The 21470-nt window shown below is 39.6% G+C and overlaps 1 protein-coding gene across 5 annotated transcripts in view; it reads left to right on the top strand.

Annotated features, from left to right (window-relative positions):
* Positions 1-21470, top strand: part of DOP1A (DOP1 leucine zipper like protein A) — a 78089-nt gene that overhangs the window by 54695 nt on the left and 1924 nt on the right. For 4 of the 5 annotated variants that reach the window (XM_044917618.1, XM_044917616.1, XM_044917617.1 and 1 more), the window contains 11 exons: positions 2360-2426; positions 2589-2733; positions 2904-2983; positions 4079-4188; positions 4445-4594; positions 4736-4797; positions 13419-13571; positions 14629-14765; positions 15839-15894; positions 16983-17147; positions 19873-20002. In XM_044917618.1, the coding sequence (XP_044773553.1) occupies positions 2360-2426; positions 2589-2733; positions 2904-2983; positions 4079-4188; positions 4445-4594; positions 4736-4797; positions 13419-13571; positions 14629-14765; positions 15839-15894; positions 16983-17147; positions 19873-20002 (1255 nt within the window). Of the gene's footprint in view, positions 1-2359; positions 2427-2588; positions 2734-2903; positions 2984-4078; positions 4189-4444; positions 4595-4735; positions 4798-13418; positions 13572-14628; positions 14766-15838; positions 15895-16982; positions 17148-19872; positions 20003-20910; positions 20971-21470 lie in introns of all 5 variants that reach the window. The other variant, XM_044917615.1, reaches the window with a different exon arrangement.

Below are 21470 nucleotides of genomic sequence, written 5' to 3'. Positions count from 1 at the left end.
GGTATAGAACTAGGCATATGGTATGAGGCCTGAAAAAAAGGCAGGAGGCCGTAGGGAGGAAACAATGCATGTTTATACAAAATGTAAATGTACTAACATAAAACTTGTAATAGTAGTTACTTTCGGAATGAGTAGGATGGCTGATGGGGAACTTCATAGAGGAAAGTCATTTGAGTTCAGGGCCCTGAACATAAACAGGCTTTACCCCAGACCACCCCAATTAGAATCTGCTTTCTAGCAAGATCCCCAAGTGATTTGAGTGAGTATACACTAAAGTTTGAAAAGGACTGCTTAAGATATAAGGGGCGGGGGGGAATAGAGTAAACTTTTCCCCAGCCTTTTTATATTACGTCAGACAGTCCAGTGAGGTCTTCAATGGCCAGTGACAGTCAACATGTTCTCATATTGAATGGATATAAATTCAACCAAGTCCAAAGAACTTTGACCTTTTGGTTGACTTCTATAGTTCTGATGGGGATTTTACATGTGTAGATGTGTGACTCTATATACAAAGACACAGCTTCGACCCTTATTTTCCTTATGGGAACTAGCAGTTCTGGTTTGGCAACCAGTGGTCTAGAAAATTTTGAAGTGGAGAAGAAGGAAGGTGAGGATTCTTCAGTGCGATGGCCTCAAGTTTTCTGGTAAATGTGGGCATGTACTCGCACTAGGAAGCAGAGAGGAGGTAGAGAAACCGTGGTGAGAGCTTGGTGAGAGCAGGTCAGGCTGAGGTAGCTGAGTAACACTGAGGTCCCAGCCCAGCCAAAGTGAGCCAGAGCCCCTGCCCAAGAATTTCAGGCATCATGATGATTCCCAGTCCCTCACACTATCTGTTTTGAAAATTATCTAAATCAAAAAGCTGAAGGAGTTTTAGATGTTGAAGATATGATGAGAAAAGAACAGCCGACTCAATGTCTGCAATTCCTGGATCAAAAGTTAAGGTAACTGGTGTGTATGAGTTCTAGTGATTGAGAAGATAAATATAAATCCTAGAAATCAAACAACGTACTCATGAAGATTTCTAATTCTCCTTTTCTAATCTCTAGTTCCAGCCCTCGTCCCTGTGACCTTGGGTACCTCAGTAAATCTCTCCAAGGCTATTTTCCTGTCTATCAAGCAAAAATAGTGGCGCCTGCCCTACCTACCTAAGTTATTTTAAGGCTCAAAGAGGGACTATACGTACAGTTCTTTGAGTTATCAGCAAATAACCCTGCTGCCTAATTTCATTAGAAATTAAAGCTATTTATTGTCACCTGTAGCTTCCCCACAGGAGACTCTCCTCACCTGCTTTTTCTTCCTTTCTCATTTCTCAGAAAATAAGGATCTTACCTCCTTCTCAAGTGTATATACTCAGATTGTTTAAGTAAAAAGTTGGACATTTCAGTTAGACTAGAAACTTAATTCCCTTTTTAAATTTCTGGTTGTGTGTTTGTTTACTACCGACCATTCCACTGATGTTCTCAAAATTCTTAATTATAAAATAGAAATTGATATGAAGGTTGCTTTTCAAAATAACCTCACATGTTAGTTTGGAAATAATTATGCATATAATTTATCTTAATAAAAGATAAATGTCAGAGTAAATATCGAGTGGAATTTTAGCAAACAACAGAAGTTGAAATTTTTTTTCATTCATGAAGTATTTTTAATCTGTTACATACACACAGGATTAGAAGCCATTTCTGTTACAATTTAAAATTGCTGGGGTTTTTTGGTTTTTTTTTTACTTTTTTGTTGATATATAAAACAGAAAAATATACAAATAATTAGTACACTACCCCACAAGTTATTAGAGTGAACACATCAACTATATAATTCAAGTCTAAATTAAGAAATAAAACACCATATGTCTCCTCAGTTCCCCTCCCAATCACTGTCCGAACCTTCTCCCCAAAGATAACCATTATTCTGGCCTCTAACACCACAGATAAATTTTGCCCTTTTTTTTGAACTCTAAGTATATGTAAATATTTTATTTTGTGTCTGCTTCTTTCACACAACTTATGTTTATAAGATTCATCCGTGTAATTTCATGTAGCTATAATTTATTAAGTTTCATTGCTGTTCAGTATTTCACTGTATGATTATGCTACAAATTCTCTTCTGTTGCTGGACTTTGGGGTTCTTTCCAATTTGGTGTTTTTATGAATAAGCTGTCAGGAACATCCTTTACATGTGTTTTTGTGCATATGTTTATTCCTTTCAACAGAGTCATAGGATACTCATACATTCATTAAACACATAAAATAGAAGTTGAGGACACAAAGCCACTTGGTCACTGGGAGAAATCAGATTGCATCATTTCCTTTACACTGATATTTCCTGTTTTGTTTTGTTTTTTTCCCTTTGGCCCTTTTAGGGTTCTGAATGAGTTTATTATGAAAAACCCTAGTTTGGAAAATAAAAAAGACCAAAGAGACCTTCAGGTAAGGCATTCTGAATTGAGGGCCGTTGCCAAAACTCTGTGTCTCGGTGCCCTCAGCTCTAAAAAGATAAGGTTAAATAAGATCATCTCTGAAGTTATGAGCACGTGTGTGTGCGCACATGCACACATATACAGGGAGTGTTTTTTTTCCTTGTTTCTTTAGGATGTGACTCATAAAATAGTGGATGCAATTGGTGCCATTGCTGGTTCTTCTTTGGAACAGACAACATGGCTGCGACGAAATCTTGAAGTTAAGCCTTCTCCCAAAATAATGGTGGATGGAACCAGTTTGGAATCTGATGTTGAAGGTATTGATTTCAAACACTGGGGTTCATATTTATAGGCACCTGTTTACTACGAAATCCTGGCAACTAGCACTGTAAGCACCATAAGATCATCCCTTTCTCATGTTAGCAGGTAGCTTTTTTTACGGGGAAAGGGTCTAACTGTACCTTGACCTGTCTTTTCTCTTATTTAGATATGTTATCACCTGCAATGGAAACTTCAAACATAACTCCTTCTGTATATAGTGTCCATGCATTGACATTACTTTCTGAGGTAAATATCAAGTTTTTTCACATGAACTTCCAAGTAAACAGTGTCACAATTCAGTATTAGCAGGTAATTCTGACAGGAGTTTTTAATTTGAAAAACCATTTTGTACTTCTAGAGATCACTATAAAGAATAAAGTTTTGGGCGCCTGGGTGGCTCAGTTGGTTAAGCGACTGCCTTCGGCTCAGGTCATGATCCTGGAGTCCCGGGATCAAGTCCCATATCGGGCTCCTTGCTCAGCGGGGGGTCTGCTTCTCCCTCTGACCCTCCCCCTTCTCATGTGCTCTCTCTCTCTCTCATTCTCTCTCTCAAATAAATAAATAAAATCTTTAAAAAAAAAAAAAAAAAAAAAAAAAAAGAATAAAGTTTTGACTTTGTATTCAGACTATTTAGTTTGTTAAATATTAGTGATAGCTTTAGATACTGCTTCCTTCCCCATGCACTGTTTTTTTAAGTATGATTTTTAAAAAGAAAAGTGCTTTTGTATCACAGTATGATCAGGAGGGTTAGAGGTGGTATAATGATGCTTAATGATGCTTGCCACACTGAAATATTTTACAGTTTACCAAATATTTTTAGATCTATCCTCTGACATGCTGTTTTTTTAATATCCTGTTATATAGCCTTGTAGGTCACTTTTGTTTCCCCTTTTCAGTTGTGGATACAAAGTCTCATAAAGATTAGAACAATATGACTAAGGCCAAAGAGCTATTAATTGATAGAGTTGGGACTTAAACAGCTCGGTTCATTTGGTTAGTTTATTTCAGGCTCTCTTTTAACTGTCAGAGAAAGAGAATACTGAGTGTCTAGTCTTTAATTCACTGTTTACTCACTGTCACATTAGAAGGTTCTTGATCTCTCTTTTTCTATACTTCGCTATCTCAGTTGGAAATAGTAAAAATTTGCTCATACTCCTATATTTATAGTGGGCAAAAAACAGAGTGACAGAAACCATTCATATAAAAATGGCTTAGTGACATCTGATTTTAGATTTTTATAATTTTAAGGTATTCTAGGTATTCGACTTACAGACTGAAACCCACCTCCAAATGCTGTCAGTTTTAGCTGCTAGATTATACTTCATTTCTTATGTTTTTTAGGTTTTGGCTCATCTTTTGGATATGGTTTTCTATAGTGATGAGAAGGAACGGGTTATTCCTTTACTTGTAAATATTATGCATTATGTTGTGCCCTACCTCCGAAATCACAGGTACTCTTATTAAAGTAGTTTTCTTAATTCAAAGCCTATTAGAAACAAATTGTGTTCCTTTATTGCCGTTTTTGGAATTACCACAAAATGACATTATTTTTGCTTTGAATTGTAATGATTTTTAAAGAAAAACATTATTTCTGTTATGGGGCCGTCATTTCATATCATCGTTTTAGGTGAATGTGAACATATATGAATCACATGATTCAAGTTAGACCATATCGGTTAAAGTGGTTCTGGTTCTCCTTCCTCCTAGTGCGCATAATGCCCCTAGTTACCGGGCCTGTGTCCAGCTGCTTAGCAGTCTTAGCGGGTATCAGTACACACGGAGAGCTTGGAAAAAAGAAGCCTTTGACCTCTTTATGGATCCCAGTTTCTTTCAGATGGATGCCTCTTGTGTTAATCAGTAAGTCATGGTCTTGCTTTCATTCAGTGTGATAATGCATCTCACTGAAACCAGCGACTGTCCTGCAAAGTAGAACACTGTGTTTTTAATGGTAACAGCAACAAAATCTTAATTACGTATCGTAATCCTTGTTTCTTTCAGTTGGAGAGCAATTATGGACAATCTGATGACACATGATAAAACAACATTTAGAGATTTGATGAGTGAGTATTATGGGAAGCCTAAGCAGTGTATTTCCTGATCATGACCCATTCTTATTGTTTACCTTGTTCTTCTCTAGAAACTACTGAATTAGCTCTTTGTCAAGTTATACTTAATATCCTGTAGGGATGGAATGTTAAAATTGAAAGAGGATGGGACGCTTGGGTGGCTCAGTCAGTTAAAGGGTCTGACTTTGGCTCAGGTCCTGATCCTGGGTGAGTCAGGCTCCCCACTCAGCAGGGAGTCTGCTTCTCCCTCGCCCTCTGCCCCTCCCCCTGCTCACGCTCTCTCACTCGCTCACTTGCTCTATCAAATAAATAAAGTCTTTTTAAAAAATGTAAGGAGGACAACAGGTGATAAATAATCAGTAGAACTGTTTGGTCATGTCTAATTTGTGTCTAAATTGTTCCCCCAGCACACAGCATAGCACTTGGCACATTGTGAGCACTCCATGAGAAATGATTAAATGAATGAAAGACTGACAAGTTGAGGGGGCAGGGAAGGGCTGACAGCTGGGTTCAGCCTGTCAGACAAGTCACTCTAAATGCTGGGGCTCTGTTTATCTCCTCTGAAGGAAGAAAAAGAAGGACTGAGAAGATCAGAATCACTCTCTACCCGCCTTCTACTCTGTCTTGATTGGTTTTATATAGTAGGGTTCCTATAGTATTTCATCTGAAAAAAGGGTTTTCTTGTTTTTTTTTAATTTTATTTATTTATTTTAAGTAATCTCTGCATCCAACATGGGGCTCGAACTCACCATCCTGAGATCAGGAGTCACAAGCTCTTCCGACTGAGCCAGCCAGGTGCCCTGGGGTTGTTTTTTGTTTTGTTCTGTTTTGTTTTTTTTAAGTATAAAGTTACTAAACTAATGACTAGCACTAAAGCAGGGTAAGTCTGATGATTTCGTGTAAGTTCTTGAACAAAAGCTGTAGTTTCCCATCTGGAAAAGGGGCAGCATATTCTCCATCCTCTGATCATCACAGGGTTGTTTTAAGGTTCAAATTCATCTGTTCAACAAATATTTATTAAAAGACAAAAATGGGCCAGGCCATTATGCTAACCTTAATCAAATAAATAAGATTATTTCAGGGAGTCAATAGTTGTGAAGAAAGTAGGGTGATATGATAGATTTTAAGTAACACCTAAAGAGCTGACAGGTGAGGTGAAACTAAAGAAGCCAACCCTGGGAAGGCCTAAGGGCAAAGCATTCCATGCAGGGAACAAAAATTACAAAGGGCAGGCCAGATATTATTTTTAAAGCAATGAGGCATTAGGCAGATGGCATGAAATGTGAAAGGGTTTTATAAAATGCCATTGTTGGTGTTCGGAATTTTCTAAATCTTCCTCTCTCTCCACATTCACAATTGCTCCCCTGTGCTGGGTCTGTTTGCCAGCCCTTCTGCCCCAGAGAAGAGCCGAGAATCCTCTACCCCAAGCTCCTCCCACCCTTGGAAGTCACAGGGTGTCTAGCCATTTTTAAAAACAGATGACAGAATAATTGGAGGGCGGAGCAAGATGGCGGAGGAGTAGGAGACCTGGATTTCGTCTCCTCTCAGGAATTCAGCTGCATAGGGATCAAACCATTCTGAACACCTACAAACTCAACAGGAGATCGAAGAAAAGAATAGCAACAACTCTCTCATCAGAAAAGCGACCACTTTCTGGAAGGTAGGACGTGCGGAGAAGTGAATCCGAGGCGATATTCGGGAGGATAGACGGCGGGGGAGGGGCCTCCATCCGCCGCTTCTGGCAAGTGATAGAGCCGCGGAGCACAAAATCGGAACTTTTAGAAGTCGGCTGCGCTGAGGGACGTCACTCTGGTGGCTAAGCGGGGAGTGGAACCCTCCGGGACAGTGTGGTCTCAGGACCCTCGGGGTCACAGAAAGATCAGGGGTGCCTGAGTGTGGCAGAGCTCCCAGGTAACGGAGCAGGGAAGCCGGCTGCAGAGGCGGAGCCCAGGCGCGGGCTCTCAGCTCGGGGTTGCCATAAACCGTGATCCGCGGCACAGTCGGGCCCCTGCTCCTCCAGCAGGGACCCAACAAGCGGCAGATCCGGGGAGACTCACCTTCCTCCCCTGGGAGGAGCCGTGCAGGAGTGTGCCGCAGGGATCTGCTGGGTTTGGAGACTCCACCCGGGGTCGGGTGCCAGAGATAGAAACGCACGGTCACAGGCCGGGTGAGCACGGAGGGCAGCCGGAGACCGGGGAGACGGGAGTGACTGACGGCTTTTCTCTGGGGGCGCACTGAGGAGTGGGGCCCCGAGTTCTCGGCTCCTCGGGCGGAGATTGGGAGGCCGCCATTTTCGCTCTCCGCCCCCAAAGCTGTACGGAAAGCTCGCAGGGAACAAAAGCCCCGGAGAACAAACCCGAGCAGATTACTTAGCCGGGAGGGGGCAAGGGCGGGGCAGTTCCGCCTCCGGCAGAGACATTTGGAAACCACGGCAACAGGCCCCTCCCCCAGAAGATCAGCGAGAACAGCCAGCCAAGACCAAGTTTACCGATCAATGAGAACGGCAGAACTCCACCGCTAGGGGAATACTGCACATAGAATTCATGGCTTTTTTACCATGATTCTGTAGTCTTTCAAAGTTAATTTTTTTTTTAACTGTCTTTTTTTCTTTTTTGAATTTTTCTTTTTCCTTTTTTCAACCAATCCCTTTTTTTAAAAAAAATTTTTATTTTTCATTTTTAGAGTCATATTCTATCCCTTCGTAGTAGTTACCCGTATTTTTGGCTTATATATGTAAGTTGTTCTCTCTTTAAAATTTTGAGATAGTTTCTTCTAACAGATTAAAATATACCCTAAATCTCTAGTATATGGTGTTTTCTATTCCCCTGCCTGATCACATTCTCTCCCTTTTTTTTTCTTTTTTCTTTTTTTAAATCCTCTTCTTTTTTCAAACAACTTCTTATCAATTCCTTTTATAAAATTTTTTATAGTTTCCATCTTTACAGTCATATTCCATCCCTTCATCATATCAACCCTTATTTTTGTACATATGTAAGTTTTTCTTTCTTTAAAATTTTGGGAGGCACGTTCTTCCAAAAGACCAAAATACACCCCAAATCTAGTGTGTGGCACTGATCTATATACCAGCCTGATCATATTTGATCACATTCTGGTTTTTTTGTTGTTGTTGTTGTTTTGTTTTGTTTTTGTTTTTATCTTTATCTTTTTCTTTTTCTTTTTTTGTCTCTTTCCCTTTCTTTTCCCACTGCTTCAGGTCTTTTCTGATTTGTTTAAAGTATATTTTCTGGGGACGTTGTTACTCTGCTAGCATTTTGTTCTCTCATTAATCTATTCTCTGCACAAAATGACAAGATGGAAAAAATCACCTCAACAAAAAGAACAAGAGGTAGTACCGACTACCAGGGACCTACTCAATATGGACATTAGTACGATGTCAGATCTAGAGTTCAGAATCATCACTTTAAAGATACTAGCTGGGCTTGAAAAAAATATGGAAGTTATTAGAGAAACCCTTTCTGGAGAAGTAAAAGAACTAAAATCCAACCAAGTAGAAATCAAAAAGGCTATTAATGAGGTGCAATCAAAAATGGGGGTGCTAACTGCTAGAATAAATGAGGCAGAAGAGAGAATCAGTAATATAAAAGATGAAATGATGGAAAATAAAGAAGCTGAGAAAGAGATAAACAACTACTGGATCACGAGGGCAGAATTCGAGAGATAAGCGATACCATAAGACGAAACAACATTAGAATAATTGGGATCCCAGAAGAAGAAGAAAGAGAGAGAGGGGCAGAAGGTATAATGGAGCAAATTATAGCAGAGAACTTCCCTAATTTGGGGAAGGAAAGGCATGAAAATCCAGGAAGCACAGAGAACCCCTCTCAAAATCAATAAAAATAGGTCAACACCCCGACATCTAATAGTAAAACTTACGAGTCTCATAGACAAAGAGAAAATCCTGAAAGCAGCTCGGGAGAAGAGATATGTAACCTACAAGGGTAGAAACATTAGATTGGCAACAGACCTATCCACAGAGACCTGGCAGGCCAGAAAGGACTGGCAGGATATATTCAGAGCACTAAATGAGAAAAATATGCAGCCAAGAATCCTATATCCAGCTAGGCTGTCATTGAAAATTGAAGGAGAGGTAAAAAGCTTCCAGGACAAACAAAAACTAAAGGAATTTGCAAACACAAAACCAGCCCTACAGGAAATCTTGAAAGGGGTCCTCTAAGCAAAGAGAGAGCCTAAAAGCAACATAGACCAGAAAGGAACACAGACAATATACGGTAACAGTCACCTTACAGGCAATACAATGGCACTAAATTCCTATCTTTCAATAGTTACCCTGAATGTGAATGGGCTAAATGCCCCAATCAAAAGACACAGGCTATCAGACTGTATTAAAAAACAAGACCCATTGATATGCTGTCTGCAAGAGACTCATTTTAGAACCACAGACACCCCCAGATTGAAAGTGAGGGGGTGGAAAACCATTTATCATGCTAATGGACACCAAAAGAAAGCTGGGGTGGCAATCCTTATATCAGACAAATTAGATTTTAAACCAAAGACTGTAATAAGAGATGAGGAAGGACATTATATCCTACTTAAAGGATCTATCCAACAAGAAGATCTAAGAATTATAAATATCTATGCCCCTAACATGGGAGCAGCCAATTATATAAGGCAATTAATAACAAAAGCAAAGAAACACATCAAAAACAATACAATAATAGTGGGGGACTTTAACACCCCCCCTCACTGAAATGGAGAGATCGTCTAAGCAAAAGATCAACAAGGAAATAAAGACTTTAAATGACACACTGGACCAAATGGACTTCACAGACATATTCAGAACATTCCACCCCAAAGCAACGGAATACACATTCTTCTCTAGTGCCCATGGAACATTCTCCAGAATCGATCACATCCTAGGTCATAAATCAGGTCTCAACCGGTACCAAAAGATTGGGATCATTCCCTGCCTATTTTCAGACCACAATGCTTTGAAACTAGAACTCAATCACAAGAAGAAAGTCAGAAAGAACTCAAATACATGGAGGCTAAAGAGCATCCTACTGAAGAATGAATGGGTCAACCAGGAAATTAAAGAAGAATTAAAAAAATACATGGAAACCAATGAAAATGAAAACACAACTATTCAAAATCTTTGGGATGCAGCAAAGGCAGTCCTAAGAGGAAAGTATATAGCAATACAAGCCTTTCTCAAGAAACAAGAAAGGTCTCAAGTACACAACCTAACCCTACACCTAAAGGAGCTGGAGAAAGAACAGCAAATAAAGCCTAAACCCAGCAGGAGAAGAGAAATAATAAAGATCAGAGCAGAAATCAATGAAATAGAAACTAAACAGTAGAACAGATCAATGAAACTAGGAGCTGGTTCTTTGAAAGAATTAACAAGATTGATAAACCCCTGGCCAGACTTATCAAAAAGAGAAGAGAAATGACCCAAATCAACAAAATCATGAATGAAAGAGGAGAGATCACAACCAACACCAAAGAAATACAAACAATTATAAGAACATATTATGAGCAGCTCTATGCCAGCAAATTAGATAACCTGGAAGAAATGGAGGCATTCCTAGAGATGTATCAACTACCAAAACTGAACCAGGATGAAATAGAAAACCTGAACAGACCTATAACCACTAAGGAAATTGAAGCAGTCATCAAAAATCTCCCAAAAAACAAAAGCCCAGGGCCAGATGGTTTCCCAGGGGAATTCTACCAAACATTTCAAGAAGAATTAATACCTATTCTTCTGAAACTGTTCCAAAAAACAGAAATGGAAGGAAAACTTCCAAACTCATTTTATGAGGCCAGCATTACCTTGATCCCAAAACCAAAGACCCCATCAAAAAGGAGAATTACAGACCAATATCCCTGATGAACATGGATGCAAAAATTCTCACCAAAATACTAGCCAACAGGATCCAACAGTACATTAAAAGGATTATTCACCACGACCAAGTGGGATTTATCCCTGGGCTGCAAGGTTGGTTCAACATCCGCAAATCAATCAACGTGATACAATACATTAATAAAAGAAAGAACAAGAACCATATGATCCTCTCAATAGATGCAGAAAAAGCTTTTGACAAAGTACAGCATCCTTTCTTGATCAAAACTCTTCAGAGTATAGGCATAGAGGGTACATACCTCAATATCATAAAAGCCATCTATGAAAAACCTACAGCGAATATCATTCTCAATGGGGAAAAACTGAGAGCTTTCCCCCTAAGGTCAGGAATGCAGCAGGGATGTCCACTATCACCACTGCTATTCAACATAGTATTGGAAGTCCTAGCCACAGCAATCAGACAACAAAAAGAAATCAAAGGCATCCAAATTGGCAAAGAAGAAGTCAAACTCTCACTCTTTGCAGATGATATGATACTTTATGTGGAAAACCCCAAAGACTCCACCCCAAAACTGCTAGAACTCATACAGGAATTCAGTAAAGTGGCAGGATATAAAATCAATGCACAGAAGTCAGTGGCATTCCTATACACCAACAAGACAGAAGAAATAGAAATTAAGGAGTCGATCCCATTTACAATTGCACCCAAAACCATAAGATACCTAGGAATAAATCTAACCAAAGAGACAAAGGATCTGTACTCAGAAGACTATAAAGGCTCATGAAAGAAATTGAGGAAGACACAAAGAAATGGAAAAATGTTCCATGCTCATGGATTGGAAGAACAAATGTTGTGAAGATGTCAATGCTACCTAGAGCAATCTACACATTCAATGCAATCCCCATCAAAATACCATCCACTTTTTTCAAAGAAATGGAACAAATTATCCTAAAATTTGTATGGAACCAGAAAAGACCCCGCATAGCCAGAGGAATGTTGAAAAAGAAAAGCAAAGCTGGCGGCATCACAGTTCTGGACTTCCAGCTCTATTACAAAGCTGTCATCATCAAGACAGCATGGTACTGGCACAAAAACAGACACATAGATCAATGGAACAGAATAGAGAGCCCAGAAATGGACCCTCAACTCTATGGTCAACTCCTCTTTGACAAAGCAGGAAAGAATGTCCAATGGAACAAAGACAGTCTCTTCAACAAATGGTGTTGGGAAAATTGGATAGCCACATGCAGAAGAGTGAAACTGGACCATTTCCTTACACCACACACAAAAAAAGACTCCAAATGGTTGAAAGACCTCAATGTGAGACAGGAGTCCATCAAAATCCTAAAGGAGAACACAGGCAGCAACCTCTTTGACCTCAGCCGAAGCAACTTCTTCCTAGAAACATCGCCAAAGGCAAGGGAAGCAAGGGCAAAAATGAACTATTGGGACTTCATCAAGATAAAAAGCTTTTGCAAAGCAAAGGAAACAGTCAACAAAACCAAAAGACAACCGACAGAATGGGAGAAGATATTTGCAAATGACATATCAGATAAAGGGCTAGTATCCAAAATCTATAAAGAACTCATCAAACTCAACACCCAAAGAACAAAGAATCCAATCAAGAAATGGGCAGAAGACATGAAGAGACATTTTTCCAAAGAAGACATCCAAATGGCCAACAGACACATGAAAAAATGCTCAATATCGCTCGGCATCAGGGAAATCCAAATCAAAACCTCAATGAGATACCACCTCACACCAGTCAGAATGGCTAAAATTAACAAGTCAGGAAATGACAGATGTTGGCGGGGATGCGGAGAAAGGGGAACCCTCCTACACTGTTGGTGGGAATGCAAGGTGGTGCAGCCACTCTGGAAAGCGGTATGGAGATTCCTCAAAAAGTTGAAAATAGAGCTACCATATGATCCAGCAGTTGCACTACTGGGTATTTACCCCAAAGATACAAAAGTAGGGATCCGAAGGGGTACGTGCACCCCGATGTTTATAGCAGCAATGTCCACAATAGCCAAACTGTGGAAAGAGCCAAGATGTCCATCGACAGATGAATGGATAAAGAAGAGGTGGTATATATATACAATGGAATATTATGCAGCCATTAAAAGGAATGAGATCTTGCCATTTGCAACGACGTGGATGGAACTGGAGGGTATTATGTTGAGTGAAATAAGTCAAACAGAGAAAGACATGTAGCATATGATCTCACTGATATGAGGAATTCTTAATTGCAGGAAACAAACTGAGGGTTGCTGGAGTGGGGTGTGGGGTGTGGGGTGGGAGGGTTGGGGTGACTGGGTGATAGACACTGGGGAGGGTATGTGCTCTGGTAAGCGCTGTGAATTGTGCAAGACTGCTGAATCTCAGATCTGTACCTCTGAAACAAATAATGCAATATATGTTAAGAAAAAAAAAAAGAAGAAGAAGGTAGCGGGAGGGAAGAATGAAGCGGGGCAAATCGGAGGGGTAGACGAACCATGAGAGACGATGGACTCTGAAAAACAAACTGAGGGTTCTAGAGGGGAGGGGTTGGGAGGATGGGTTAGCTTGGTGGTGGGTATTGAGGAGGGCACATTCTGCATGGAGCACTGGGTGTTATGCACAAACAGTGAATCATGGAACACTTCATCTAAAACTAATGATGTAATATATGGGGATTAACGTAAGAATAAAAAAAAAAATGACAGAATAATCTTTTTGCATATGACTGCAGGAGTGTATCACAACCTCTCGCTTGCGTTCCTCTTTCAGCTCGTGTAGCTGTGGCTCAGAGCAGTTCCCTTAACCTCTTTGCAAACCGAGATGTGGAGCTAGAGCAGAGAGCCATGCTTCTCAAAAGATTAGCATTTGCTATTTTTAGCAGTGAAATTGACCAGTACCAGAAATATCTTCCAGATATACAAGGTAAATAGTGAAAACCTATTTTCTGTGTCTTCCAAACTATGTTTTTTTGTTCCTTAGGAAATACTTTCCTTAAGCTATAAGTTGGGGTGAAATATACCCAGTGTAGGTGGATGGAGAATGTTGTAGAAACAGAAATCTGTTCTGCAGAATCAACAAAAATTACCATCACCAGCATGTAAAAAAACATCAAGCACTGAATTTATAGTATTTGCCTAAATATGGTCTCTATTTTTGTTTGGTTTGAGTTTCCTAAAGAATTCATGTTTAAAGATGAGGCATAAGACTATTTTGCTGCGGGCAGACATGTTAGTGGGATTTTTTTTTATTGTGGGTAAGGGGCTGTTTAAGGAGAGCTAAAATATAGGCAGAGCCGAGACATTTTGGCCAGAAGTAACATTTGAGATCTGTCATTTGTATGGGGGATTGCATAAGGTTTTTGATTATCAGCTTTACCAAATGGGTTTAGATGAACTTGGCCTGGGGCAGAATTGTTCCATACCGAGGTTCGTGCACGTATGCAGCCACCAGCTTCAACAGCCACCACTGGGGACTGGGTGGGCTGGGAAGGACAGTTGTCATCTCTTTAGTGAGATCATTTCTCTCAGAAGATAAATGGCTGCGTCTTTCCTAACCCTTTCTACCGGTCTGATAGGCAACATTGCACACTATTTATCATGTGATTTTATTTTTAAAGCTGACCAAATCAGTGCTACTCAAAAGTGTGGTCTCTGGACCAGTACCAGGCTATTATCCCGTCCATGATAAGTACAGAAATTTAGAGTAAGCATTTTAAACTTACTTATGAAAATTTGACAGAATCTGTTGAATCTAATAAGAAAATGGCATCTGTATTTTATATCTTCCTTTGACTTTTTTCTAGTAATTCATTTTTATTGTATTTTATTAAAGTAACAATCTGCAACAGTTTGGAAATTTATTTTTTAAATTGATCCTTCACCAGATAGTTCGAGAAGTAGTAGGCTAGCTTATATGGAAAAGCTTACATGAAAATGATCGTCACTATTAACCTATTGAAAATACACTGCATGTCTTTCAGAGAGATTGGTTGAGAGTCTCCGTTTGCCCCAGGTGCCAACTCTTCACTCGCAAGTATTCCTGTTTTTCAGAGTGTTACTTTTAAGAATGTCTCCACAACATCTTACCTCACTCTGGCCTACCATGATTACAGAACTTGTGAGTTAATTTTAATCCTGAGGTTAAAACAGTGTGATTAGCATCAGCAGGCTTACTGGATAAAAATTAATCTTGGAAAAGAACCGAACTCTCGTTAATAAGCTTGTTACTGACAATTTTTACAGTTGAAAATGGTAAAACTAGGGGCGCCTGGGTGGCTCAGTCGGTTGAGCGGCTGCCTTCGGCTCGGGTCGTGATCCCGGAATCCTGGGATCAAGCCCCATGTCGGGCTCCCTGCTCAGTGGAGAACCTGCTTCTCCCTCTCCCTCTGCCTGCCTCTCTGCCTGCTTGTGCTTTCTCTCTCTCTCTCTCTCTCTCTGTCAAAGAAATGAATAAAATCTTTAAAAAAAAAAAAGAAAGAAAGAAAATGGTAAAACTAGTCAGATTCCATCTCCACACAGCTGAAACTTCCTTGGAAATCGTTACTTCGTCTGATCTGGTTTCATGTCTTCTCTTTAAGAACACCAGATTTTTGGTCATGGCTTCCAGGCCTGGTTGCAGGCCGCTGTGGCGGTGCCCCTGGAGGCCTGCGAGCTGGCTTCGCTGGGTTAGCTGCCATGAGGCTCGTGCTCACTCTGGAAGGGCAGCACTTACCCGAGCTAAGCTTCCTTTATGGAGACTTTCATAGATTTTGTAATCTCCCAAACAATCAGCCTTCCTGAGTCCCACCACACCCATCCATTCTCCTCCCTGGACCATACCATCACCCTCACCTGAGTGATTTGGGGAGCTGGGGAAGAGGACATGAGTAAAGAAAGGGAAGTGAATCTGTAACTCCGAAAACCCAAATCTTTATAATCCTCACAAAGACATTGGCTTTAATATTTTTTTAAAGTAACTGTAACCATGTTCCATCATCACCAGACAAAAGCCTGGCTTCATCCCAGGTCAGTCAAGTTATTAGGAAGGCTCTGTGCTAACTTTGCAGTTTAACTTTCAGAAACTAGGTATGGTTTAATTTGATCGGACCCTAAAATTTATTTTTGGTTTAATGAAAATATATCCTAAAGAGAACTTGAAAGAAACATTAAATGTCAAGTTTAAATATTTAACGTGAATTTCATGGTCTTCAGGTACAGGTATTTTTACTGATGGAGCAGGAACTCACCGCTGACGAAGATATTTCACGGTAATATGTAATACATTTCCATATTTTCTTGTCAGTGTTCAGTATCCTAGTCATCCCGAATGTTACAACTAGGAGAGTATAGATACTGTTTTATATGAATACTTTGTATATTCATCTGTTATTTGGATATAATTGATCCAAATGATCATATTTGGATATAATATAGTGTCATTTATTCCTTAACCATTTTAGACTAAACTGTCAACACGCATGGCCTTTGTCTTCGAGACAAATTTAGTTTAAAGCAATATTATTTCAGCTCCTGAGCTGTGTTGGTTTTGGTAGGTCATATGTTGTCCCTGAAACATCAGCAAAACCTATCATGTCAGGTAACCTGTAAATAACGTATCCATATATCCAGATCTTCCAGCATGATCTCAGTGTACTACACTTTATTCTTTTTAGTACAGGTAATGTACTAATATGACTGAATAGTTTTTTATATATGTAGGAACTTTTGTACAAGTAAGTTTATAAATTGAAAAGTTTCCTTTAACACCATGTGTCTTGAATATATTTTATTCTTCAGTGCTAGGTCTATTTAAAAAAAAAAAAAAATTCACCAGTCCTAATAACTGTTTTTATAGAAAGACCTCCCCCCCAATCTTTACAGAGAGACATCGAGTAATAGGGAGGTCTGTTGGTTTTACAGCTTGTATTTTTCTATTTCTTGAGTGTAACTTGTTATTCTGTACTATTTTTACATTTTCAACATAAGTGAACTTTTTAGGGGCACCTGTGTGGCTCAGTCAGTTAAGCCCCCCGACTCTTCATTTTGGCTCAGGTCACGATCTCAAGGTCCTGAGATCGAGCCCCACATTGGGGTCTGCACTGGGCTTGGAGGCCGCTTGAGATTCTCTTTGCCTCTCCCTCTGCCCCTCCTCTGCTCACTCTCTCACCCCGCCTAAAAAAGGGTGGGGAAGGGGGGGAGGGGAAGCTTTATTGGAAAAGAGCAAAATTAATTTAGTCATGACCTTGCTCAGCAGTTACTGGTACACGTACCGGAATGAGAACTGTTAGCTGGCACTTTGGGAATCACCTGTAAGGAAATGGGTGCAACTGCTGACATCACTGTCTGCTGCTTACAGGACTTCAGGCCCCTCTGTGGCTGGTCTGGAGACAACCTACACAGGAGGTAATGGCTTTTCTACTTCATATAACAGCCAGCGGTGGTTAAACCTCTATCTCTCTGCTTGCAAATTTTTGGATTTGGCTCTGGCATTGCCCTCCGAAAATCTTCCTCAGTTTCAGATGTAAGTAAAAGCAAGGATCTTAAATGGGTATTTTTGAAAATGCATTTGCTTTGGTAACTGACATCTAGGACTAATTTAAAAGTTTTTTGTGTAAGTTGAAATATTTTGGGGGGAGTGCAACAGTTAACTGGAAGTAAATGGTTGCTGTGGATAAATTAACAGCATTTAGTTAACAAATTGAATACCTACCGTATGTGAGGCAGTGGGATATGTGACTCAGCAGCTTCCAGTCCAGTTGAATGCATGCTGGGTGTTCTGATAGCTGACATGCAGGAGGCTATTGAGGTCATACAGCAGAGACCCCCTCCTAGCTTTAGGCCCCAGTGCAGATTTATCCTGACATGGTGAAGAACAAGGGGGACAACACGTGGAGTCTGGGGGGTTGGAATGGACCTGGTTTGTGTGAAATGCTGAGGAATCAATATTGTAGGAGCAGAATGTTGTGAGAAGAGGCTGGAAAGGGGCTGAATAATGTAAGGCCTTGTGAGCTGTATTAGAGCATTTGACTTGAACCTAAGGACAGCAGGAACCCACTGAATCATAATAAGGAATGAAGTGATGTTACCAGACTTGCATTTTAGGAGTTTTACTTTGGCTGCATAGTTTGGACAGAGGACTGGAGATGGGCAAGCCTGGAATCAAGGAGGCTTTCATTTCAGATGATAGTGAACTGAATTGGAGAGATGATAGCAGAGGGGACTAGGGAGAAACTTAATAGAAGTAAATTCTCATAAGTGTTCAAAAATCTTTCATTATGGCTTTTCATATTTAAATTTTTTAATAGGCAAACTATGTAAGATTGTTTTATCAAATGTAGCTAAGATAACTTGAGAATTTATCCATATGATTAAATATGTTTTTATATATAATGTGTTTTATTTTTCTTCTGGAATGGAGTTATCGGTAGGATAAAGAGTAAGCTACCAGAATCTGCTTTCTATACTGGCTGGACATGCTTAAGTCTCTAAAAAGTGCTGTTTCACAAGCTTACTTTTCACTAAATTTAATGGTAAGAACTAGAAATTCTTTATAGATTATTTCTAGTTCCTTTTTTCCTTCCATTTGAAAAGTACACCTACTTCTTAATAAATTTGAGGAGTCACATATCTTTAAACTGATGTTACTCCTGAAGAAATTCAGAAAGGGACCCTAAGCAGAATTGTCGGAAAGAGTGGCCAGAATTCATTTAGGAGGCTTATCGTCACAAAAGTGATAGAACTATAGTCTTCGGGGCTCTAGGAAGAACATTAAGTAGTATGCTCATGGTACTGATTTTTGGCTTCCGTGATCAGAACCAAAATGAGTTCATCCTGTTTACTTGTTAGGACAGCCTTACTAAAGAAAAGGGATGAAACAGGCTGTAATACTAAAAAAAAAAAAAAAAGTACTAATTTTTTTTTAAACTGTTTTTTTAAAAATCTATAAAGTAGTAGAAGATGACATGGAGAATTTAATCTTGAAAGAGTAATATCTTTCTACACATGATATATATTTCAGAAGTTAAAGATATTTAATAACCATAAAAAATCTTAAAGGTTTCTGTGTGACCAAAAACTACCATGAAGTGGAAAAGGCAGCAATGAGTTGGGGAAAGATATTTGTGAACTTAATATGTAAAAATCAGTAACCCAGTAGGAAAATGAGCCATTGACAGTTAACAAATGGTTCATAGAAAAGAAATGACCTGTAAACACTGGAAAAGCCATACTCATAAGAGAAGTTCCACTTACAAATAACCATCATAATGGTAAAGATCTAAAAGTATATTTCTCTGTAACCTTAAGAGAAGCATTATTCTAGTTGCAAGCATACACAGATACTGTCCAGTAATTCTCCAAGGAAGTTGTATTTACCAAAATTCAAGATACACTTTAAGCCAGTAATTGTTTCCAAGAACTTACCCTATCGCTATACTGTCAGATGTGTACAAAAGTCAGCATTACGTGAGGGTAGCCGTTGTGGCATTATTTGTAATAGCAAGAAATGGGACAATCTAGGACGGGTAAATTCAGTTCATTCCAACACGGGAGTTCTGTGTAGTTGTTAAAGAGAATGGGGTTTTTATAGGATATTATCTCCAAGATATCTAATTAAATCAGAAAAAGTAATAGTCATGCTTTTGTAAACTTCATTAAAAAGGAGGATGGTTGTGGGCAGATGTGCCCTATTCACGAACCCTGGGTGGACACACAGGAAACGTGCTATTCATGGATCCTGTGGTGAGAGGGAGACAGACCCCTTTTCTTTACTATGTCCTTTTATACTGTTTGAACTTTTCCCATAGTCAGATATTAATTTCACTTATTGAAGACGAAAATAAAAACAAAAATACAAGGGAGGTATGAAAGAAGTCCTACTTAATTTTTTTATTTCTTTGCCTCCTTGTGTGTGTGGGATCACCTGGCCAAGTACATGGTAGAGATTTTGCCCATTAACAAATGAGGATGGAATCATTTCAATTACTTGCTTTATGCTCCTGACCAAAAATGAACACTTTGCTTATTTACAGTTTACAACCCTGTGAGGTACTTAATAGTATCTTTATTTCATGGGGAAGAAAAGGGTCAGATGAAGAATCCTGCCCTGGGTGACGGGGCTGCAAGCAGCACAGCTGCCACTGGAATCTGTTTGAGTGGTGGGGTCGTGATCTTTCCACTGCACTCATGTGGCCTCGTCTTACATGGCACATCTTGTCTTAGCAGTGTTGAAATTCTTCTATACGTAGGTACCGATGGGCCTTTATTCCAGAAGCCTCAGATGACTCCGGTTTGGAAGTCAGAAGGCAGGGCATACACCAACGAGAATTTAAACCTTACGTGGTTCGACTAGCAAAACTTCTTCGGAAAAGGGCAAAGGTATTGCATTCTTTTTAAGTATAAGACAAAATTTGTAAAGTGTATTTATAGCCTGTTTTACGTACTTTATATCTTTCAGTATGCATCAGGCTAGAGATCTTTGCCGCAGAGGATAGTGAATTTGGCATGCTCATCAGTGAGCCTTTATTCCAAATCTTTTGTCTTTTTTTAACATTAAAAAATTTTCAGGGACACCTGGCTGACTCCATTGGTCACGCATCCAACCCTTGATCTTGGGGTCATGAGTTCAAGCCCCACGTTGGGTGCAGAGATTACTTACAAAAAAAAAAACAACACAAAATTTTTAAATTTTTTTATTCTTTTCAAAAATGTAAAGTTTGGGGATGTGCTTTTGGGGTTTGCAATATGTGCTTTGAGTGCTCAGAAATTTTCCAGTCTTCTGGGGTCCCCTAATCAGGCAGCTGCCCCTAAACTAACCCACATTCCACAAACAATGGGATGGAAGAAAGTGATTAAAGAGGAGGTTGTGCTTGAAGGATCTGAGGAACTTGATTTTAAAATTCTTTAGGAACTAAGTGAAAGGGCAGAGACGAAGATGAAAGTTGGATCCAGAGTTTAGGATAGGACTTGAGTACTTCTCACTTTGATATTACAGGGTTTGAAAAAATAATCGTGACGATAAATCCAGAAGCCATGTGATGATGTATATGACCCCAGGCACATGCACTTTCTGTCATCCCTACATCTCATTAGTATTGACCGTTTCTATAAGACCCCTCTCTGTATCTAAGGGATAAACAAGACAGCCTTTTGCTGAAAACGTGTCCCCCAGAAGAATAAAACAGTTTTGATTAGAAAGCATTTTCTACACTTTAAACAAGGTCTTCATGGCCAAGCATACTTGTCATTGGAACAAAGGCTATGAGTTCTCCTCTTTCCTTCCACAGGACAAGGAGGAGGACTTTAAGACAGTGATTTTGGAGGGATTGGAGATGGCCAAGCATCAGGTGAGGGTGGCTTTTTGATGCTTGTGATGTGGCAGCAAAAGTTGCCACATCTGGACCAAATACTGAGACACAAACCCAGGTCTGGATCTCAACAAATACAAGAGAGGTAAACAGGAAGGAAGTCTGTCTTCAAGTGTAGACTGGTGAAGTGAAAGGAGAAATCATTTTTATGGAAACATGTCTGACTTTTTATTTATTATTGAGGAGGTGTTACAGTTCTGATGAAGAGCAGAACACCAAAACAAGGGCACTCTTTATCAGTCAAGAGCTTAGTAGTAAAAGTCCCTCTCTTACAGGTACATCTTGGCAGGAATATAAACAAAAGATTACACCTCAGTTACATTTGGAAACTAGTTGTATGGAGGGTTCAAGCATATTATGCCTTTTCCCTCAGGATAAATTCATCTCTTTACCCTTTAATTACTTTTGGATTGCAGTTTAATTTAGGGGACTGGAAAGGTGGTATGGTCAGCCACCGAATGGTAGTCAGTGATGGGAAA

The sequence above is a fragment of the Neomonachus schauinslandi genome, chromosome 8 (assembly GCF_002201575.2).
Source record: "Neomonachus schauinslandi chromosome 8, ASM220157v2, whole genome shotgun sequence".
NCBI classification, from domain to species: Eukaryota; Metazoa; Chordata; class Mammalia; order Carnivora; family Phocidae; genus Neomonachus; species Neomonachus schauinslandi.
The sequence above is the reverse complement of the archived record's forward strand: the minus strand, read 5'-3'. Positions and strand labels throughout refer to the sequence as shown.